This window comes from Malurus melanocephalus, unplaced genomic scaffold, assembly GCF_030028575.1.
Source record: "Malurus melanocephalus ecotype Western Australia unplaced genomic scaffold, MMel_1.1 scaffold_242, whole genome shotgun sequence".
Lineage (NCBI taxonomy): Eukaryota > Metazoa > Chordata > Aves > Passeriformes > Maluridae > Malurus > Malurus melanocephalus.
This window is the reverse complement of record NW_026623474.1, coordinates 946,728-954,308: the sequence shown is the minus strand read 5'-3', so window position 1 is coordinate 954,308 and position 7,581 is coordinate 946,728. Positions and strand designations below refer to the sequence as shown.

General features: G+C 40.5%; 1 protein-coding gene across 1 annotated transcript; it reads left to right on the top strand.

Moving 5' to 3' along the window:
- The first annotated feature begins 1,404 nt into the window (after nt 1–1,404).
- N6AMT1 (N-6 adenine-specific DNA methyltransferase 1) lies at nt 1,405–7,018 on the top strand. Its single transcript, XM_057375185.1, has 7 exons — nt 1,405–1,817; nt 2,416–2,505; nt 2,897–2,987; nt 3,548–3,631; nt 3,738–3,879; nt 4,548–4,675; nt 5,046–7,018. Exons 1-6 carry the CDS (start codon nt 1,405–1,407, stop codon nt 4,652–4,654), a joined length of 927 nt encoding a protein of 308 aa, XP_057231168.1. The 3' UTR covers nt 4,655–4,675; nt 5,046–7,018.
- Nucleotides 7,019–7,581: the final 563 nt, after the last annotated feature.

The window sequence follows — 7,581 nt, the reverse complement described above, 5'->3', positions numbered from 1 at the left end:
AGTACAGCTGAAGAAAGTGAAGTCATTTCTCCTACTGCACTCCAAAGCTTGACCACCTGGAGAGATTAAAAAAATATATCCAAAGAGTAATTTTCCTAATATGGGCACAGTGCAAAATTCTGTCTCTTAACATGACTTCATTTGGCCAAAGGAATGGAATTCTATGCAAGCTTAATATGTTTTACAAGTACTTGGTTCTCTGGCACATCAGCAAATYTTTGGGAATGAAGGATGAAAGGAAGGAGCTTGGTTTCCCTTTGAGCTAAAAACGAGGTATTGTCTCCTGAAGAGAAAGTAATATTTTAAATTATCAGGCATGATTAGTACAAGATCAGCTCCATGAATAAATTTATTCTGGAAACAAGTTTTCTATCTTTTGAGTTTCAAGAATTGTTTTTTTAGAGTGGAGCAAGAAACCTGTTTGACAATAAAGCTTGGTGGATTCATTTCCATGACAAGACAAAAATGCTTCTTGAGATAAAACCTCATCTCTGGAACAGTGAATATTAATCTCTGGATATCTGAATGCACTGACTTTGTTAACACCACCTTTTTCCTTCATTGACGTAGACAGTCATCTCACTCAGAATTTGAGTCTTCAGTRTATTAATAATCCAACATAGACATTTAATGGGAATTCTGCTCACTTCTTTTTTCTGCTTTTAGTCAGAATTTCTTTGGGTTTCATTGTGTAGAGAAAATTATTAACCCAATCTGTGCCCTGATTTTTTCCCTCAAATCTTAGTTTTGCAAAGCCTTATTTTTATTAGAGTGCAGCCTCCAGCTCTGGGGTCCCAGCACAGGAAGGACCTGGAACTGCTGGAGAGAGTCCAGAGGAGGCACTGGGAGAGCAGAGGGATGGAGCCTATGAGGAAAGGCTGGAAGAATTGGGATTGTTCAGCCTGAAAAAACCTTCAGGATGATTTAATTGCACCTTCCAGTATCTGATGGAATCTACAAGGAACATGGAGACAGACAGTTTACAAAGGCCTGGAATGACAGAACAAGGGGGAATGGCTTCCAAATGGAAGAGTGGGTTTAGATCAGATACTATGAAGAAATCCTTCCCTGTGAGGGTGGGGAGGCAGTGTCCAGGGCCAGGCTGGACATTGGGGCTTGGAGCAGCTTGGGACAGTGGAAGGTGTCCCTGCTCATGGAATGGGGAAACTCGATGATCTTACAAGTCCCTTTCAACCCAAACCATTCCGTGATTCTGTGACTCTGAAGTTCACAGGGCTGTTACATGAAGATGCTGTCAGGTGTTGCTGTCTAARAATCACGGAAACATACGGGAAAACAGAGCTTTCTTTGAGTTATCAGCTTAAGGGTTTCCCCCGCGCGTTTCRGAAACTTCCTCAGCACCTCTTTCCTTTGGGTTTGTGCTGACTCCCCGTGGCCGTTCTCATGATAGAAACACAACACCGAAATTACCGAGCAGGAGCAGCAGCGCCCTGCCTCCCTGACCAGCCCTCGCACCCGCGGCGGGATCGCTGTGCACACCGGCACTCTGAGGGTGTTTCATATTGCACCAATGCCATCAGATGGCACCAAACCCGCCCCAACTGCGGGGCGAGCGCATCTGAGCGTCACCGAGGGAGGCTGGGGAGGAGCAGCTCATCCATCCCTGCCCGTCGCTGGCCTTGTCCCGCCCCTTCCCCCGGATGCAGCCCCGGGCGGGCCGCGATGGCGCTGCCCACACCGCGCTACGAGCACCTGGGCCCGCGGGGGCCCTTTGGGGACGTGTACGAGCCGGCCGAGGACACCTTCCTGCTGCTCGATGCGCTGGAGCGGGACGCCAGCAGCCTGCGGGAGGCTCGGTGAGGCCAGGCCGGGCAGGGAACCGGGGACGGGCGAGCTGAGAGGGCATTGCTGCCGCTGGGGTGTTCAAACATCAGAGGGGCTGCGGAGGTGGGGAAGGGCCCGCAGGGGAAACCGTGCGAGGAGGGGCTGAGGGCACTTGGCTTGTTCAGCCTGGAGGAGACCGAGGGGAGACTTCAACGGGAGCTGCAGCTTCCTCATGAGAGGCAGCGGAGGGGCCGGCGCTGATCCCGCTCTCCGTGATCTGAGGGAATGGCCTGGAGATGTGTCAGGGTTAGGCTGGATGTCAGCAAAAGGTTCTTCATCCAGAGGGTGGTCGGACAGTGGAAAAGGCTCCCCGGGGAATGGGCACAGCATCAACCTGAGAGCTCAAGGAGTCTTTGGACGACGCGCAAGCACAGCGTGGAATTGTTGGGGTGTCCCGTGATGGGCCAGGAGTTGGTCCATGATCCCTTCCAGCTCAGGATATAMCATGATTCTGTACTTCAACATGTTTAGGAGGACAGCATGGTTTATAACGCTGTCGTGACTAATTCTGTCTCTGTTGCCGTGCTCTGGTATGTTACAAWCAAAAGTCATCGGGAGTGTTCTATTTAGAGTCGAGATCTGCCTTGARATAGGATCTGGATCTGGTGTGGTTTCAGCATTTCTGGCTTCCTCCATCCTTGGACCGAGTGCAGTGTACATGTAAGTATAACAGCACCTAAACTGTTGCATGTAATAATAAAGGATGCTTAGCCCTCTCATATGTATTTSTCATTTTCACATTTTAAGAACTATTCACTGAGAAGCTCAATCTATAGATACAGCAAAAAAAAGAGAGCGTGTTGAGCATTTATGAGATTATGGTGCAGCCTSAATTATTTACTTCAGGTTCTTTAACAAGTGGTGCTGTGACTAGAAATCCATTTTTCCATTTCTCAAATTGCTAAGCCTACACATGTGTTCGCTGTTGAAYCCTTGTGGGTCCCTTTTAACTTAGAATACTCTGTGATTCTATAATTAGCTTGTGGCTCATAGGGTTAAATTTCCAGGTACAGTAGCCTGTAACTTATGCTTTGTAATATTTCCCTTTTAGATGTACAGATATCAACCCCATGGCAGCTTACTGTACCCAGGAGACAGCTCTGCTTAACAATGTTCACCTGCAGCCTGTCATTACTGACTTGGTAAGAGAGATGTTTCAATAGTATGTCCTTTATGATTTGTGTAAATTTTGATACTTATTGGACATCATGGAATCACACAATAATTAGGGTTGGAAGGKACCTCTGGACATCACCCCCTGCCAAAGGTTAAAAAAACCCCAGCAAACTACCCAAGATCTGAAATTCAAAATTAAGCTCTAAAAATTCATTCAAATATTTAAAAAAAATCTGTAGATATGGTTTGGAAAATGCTGGACAAGAAGATCTGTAGTGGCCTGACATTATCATGACCCTTTGTCTAAAGTTATGCAGTTTTGGGTCTCAACTTTTTCTGATTTAATTAGAACTTGTGTCTACTGTTACCTTTAGTTTCTTACAGAATTTGATATGGAGAAAAGCTAATTTTCTCACCTCTTTAACCCTGAATATATATATGTTTATAATGTATAATAGACCACAATAAATGGGATTCAAAATGGATGAACAACTGTACTATGTAACTGTATTTTTACAAAATATTTGCATTCTTCATGTTTCCAAAAAGAAAYCCCACACAAAAGAATCACCAACTTCGTTTACAGGTCAAAGGATTGTCTCCAAGATTAAATGGGAAGGTTGATCTACTGCTGTTTAACCCGCCATATGTGGTAACACCTTCTGAAGAGGTAGGAAAAACTGGAAATACACAGTAAAAATGGTATTGCTGTTGTCAACTGTTGTGACAATTCTATCATTCTGTGTTATGACAATCTTTGCTTTCCTTCTTCCTAGGTGAAAAGCCGTGGAATAGAGGCATCCTGGGCTGGTGGCAAACAGGGCAGAGAAGTAATGGATAGAGTTTTCCCATTGGTACCAGACCTGCTTTCACCGGGAGGATTATTCTACTTGGTCACAATTAAAGAAAATAATCCAGGTGATCACTATCCTTGAACATTTAAATGTGACAAACCAGATTCATAATTGAAAATGTTGATCACAAATGCAGACCACAAATACAAGCAAATCGATCAAAACTAGGAACTCCCTAAGTTAGTTTGGAAAACGAAAGTGTGTAGGACTCCAGCAGCTCTGAAGAGTTCAGTTCCAAGTCTGAAACGTGAATTAAGTCTGAACTAGTTAATAAAGCCAGGCCAGTTCTTTCTCATGGAAGAGAATGGTGTTGTTAACCTCAAAGGCTTAGTTGGAAATGTGATGTCTTTCATTTCACAGGTGTAGGGAAAAGATTTGGACTTGTTCCTTCTGATCTAATGCTTAATGGCTACAAGTGATCATGTCAAGATKATTCTTCACAACTGATTTATTAGGCAGCTTTTGTGAGAGGATGATAMAAATTTCACTTATTCCTACAGTTTAGCTTCCTTCAGAATCCTTCTTTGCTATTAATATCAAAACACTGAACTTCAGTTTGTAAATTGTCAGCTTTAGTTGTTCTTGGTGGGGGATTATTTTCCATAAAAATTCCTGTCTGAAAGAGTAAGAGGACAGAGTTATTATCTTTGTTTTACAGCTGACAGATACCTTAGAAGTGTCTTTTATAACCAATTYCTAACTCATTTGTAAACACTGCAATTTGCATTACAGATGAAATTCTGGAAACAATGAAGAAAAGTGGCTTAAAAGGCACACGGGTACTATCCAGGCAARCGGGACCAGAGATGCTGACTATCCTCAGATTTAAGAAGTCTTGATAAATTCTCTTCACCTTCCAGGTAGTAGACATGCAGAAAGTTAAACAGAGTTGTCAGTTGATAAACACTGGAGTGTGTGCAGTCTGCCCTCTGTTAATGGCAGGAATTTATTCGTACAAGTAAAATATCAAGAAAGAAATTAACCCAAAAACTGAACTAGGAAACAAAGAATCAATGGGTTCATAATTCTCTAATATCCTCTGACATAACCAATCCCACACACCAGAATGTCACTTTTACAAACCACGCACATGTTTCATTTCTAGTCTTCAGCTGTCATTGGTCAGAATCAGGATCACTTTACGTCATCAACATTCACAACAAACTAAGTTCATAGGCAGCAGTATGAAGATACCCTTCTGTTGTCTTAAAATGTTCTTTCCTCTCCCAGGATCAGTGTTCTCAGCATGGATCATTTTGGCCATGGTTAAGGAGCAGCGTTTTCCATGCTCTTCTGACCTTCAAAGAAGAAGACAGACCCTGGTTAAAATACACAGATGGTGAGAATTCACCACAAAAGCATTTGAAGGAAGTTTGGATCAATGCACAGATGGAAATAYAGTGGCACTTTATACAGTGCAAAATATGAAGACAGAGTTAGGAGTTGTTTCACTTGTTCCCACATACCTGTCCAATATATTTTGCTGCTGTACTACTCAGGGTACTGAACTTCTCATCTCTTCCAACATATGAAGATGTTCCAGAAGCAGATAAATAAGGAGGATTCTCCAATTCTTCAATACACTGTAATGAGTACAACAGTTCTGCARCTCATTCAACACATTCCTTGAGGCRTCTCAAGGAATGATGGGGAAATTTATTTTAGAAATAGTACATATTTATRTCACCACCAGGATTTTTTGTGGAATGTAATTTTGCAAATAGAAATTGAATTTTAGTTCTTTTCACTTTTTTTTCTCCATTTTACAGAAACATTAATATAGTTTTTCTGGTATACAGTGGAGGGTTTTCTGGGGTTCTCGTTGTTTTGTCTTTGGATAGCTTTGCAACATAGAAAGCTTAAATCACTTGGCTTCAATTCCCAGCTTACTTTTCACCCAAATAAAAACCAGACAAGCTTGGAAAAACTTAGGGGAAAAATGGAAGAGCATTAAAAAAAAATCCATCATGGTTCTGTAGAGACTGACTTGCAAGACTTTTCTCTGTAATGCTCCTATAAATGTTACTTGGATATTTGTAGGAATTTATKTAATTTTTGCAGCGCTTTATCACAGGAGTGTACTGGGCACCATGTAGTCTTCCTATCATTTGAAATTAGCAGAGCTTCTTACTCAAAAAATTGGCCATTTGAAGTTGAAGGATAATTAGATGTGGTTAAGCTAAACAATCACAGATGGTCCTGAGGGTTTAAAAAAACCTCTTTTCCCCTTTCTCTGGCTCCTGGCTTCCCTCATAATGCAATGAACAAATTGCAGATTTTTTTTGGCTTTTTGAAAGATGCTTCTACAAGTGAGGTTTTGATTATACAAGAAGCAATACAGCAGASACGAGGGATGCACAGCAGGATTTTAAACTTACTCAGTGCTTCTGTAGGACTAATTCAACATGCATCATTTTAGAAGGAAAAATTCRCTACTCACACAACAATCTGCACTATAAGGGATGATTGTTTCTACTGCTTATTCTCAGCAGCATCGTAACATAAGGACAAGTAATTTGGATTTTGTGGAGTCCTTTTTCAGTGTGTCCTTTAGATTTTTTCCACTAAATATTTTTAAAACATTGAAAAAGTTAGCTGAACCTTCCCAAAACTTCTGCCAGTGCAGTTTCTTCATAAAATTAGAATCAAACTGAAGTCAAGCAGAAGCTTTGTTTATAGCAATTATCACTTCTGCTTACAATGCAAATACTTACCAAAGTCTAAACTTTTTTCCTAAAGTAATGTTTAAGAAAAAATAATGGAACAACTTTCTGAAGTGTTGCATTTGGATTTCTTCTTTCTATCAAAAATTGTGTATTGGATCAAGTACATGATGATGCAGAGAATGACACTGATGTTTGTGAGAAACTGAAAAAGCCTGGCAAAAATTCAAACCCAGCCTAAATGGAAAATATTTAGGGAAGAAAACTTAAGTGTAACTGCACAGACAGCAGGGCTCCACTTGAGCCAAAACACTTCCCACAGATTGTACAGATGAGCATCCACAGCCAGCTTAGAGAGAAAAATTGGTTATTCAAAGAAGTTAGTCTCTTTTTGACTCTTAATTACCACTTTGAGACATCCTATTTTTATGAAATTATTAAGATGAAAATGAGATATTTTAGATCTCTAAATGGTAATTTAGATTTTTAATTTTTTTTTAAATCAGTCAATGATTTGAGACACTGCATTCTAGCTTTGCTTTAAAAGCATGTTTCAGAGGATAGTAAATACTAAATATATATAATATATATAATAATATAATATATAATATATAATACATAATACATAATATATAATATGTAATATATAATATATAAGGAACGAATGAGAGTCCTAATCCTAAACTAGAAAAGGGAGATGGCAGCAAAAGATGTCACCACATAGGCGGTGATTTCCACTATCTGTAGTAACTCAGTAACTTCTTTGCTGAACCCTAACACATAGCAGGTATTGAAAAAGCCTCATGTGGTCCAACTGAATCTAAAGAACTAATTCAATCTAAAGAACTAACACAATGACTAGCACAGTTCACTGTGTTGGATACTATTGTTTTGGWAGAAGATGCTCCAARCATATGGAGTGAAACTTCRACTTGAGRTTTACTATAAATAGAAATTTTCTTCAGCTGGTTCACYTTTTTCATGGCTGTTGCTACTTTACTGAATGCAAGTGAAAAGAAAAAAACAGCCTTAATCTATGCAATCTTCTTTCTGTTCCACCTCAGGTTTTCATCTGACAAGACCAAAGTTCTATTTTGGGGCTG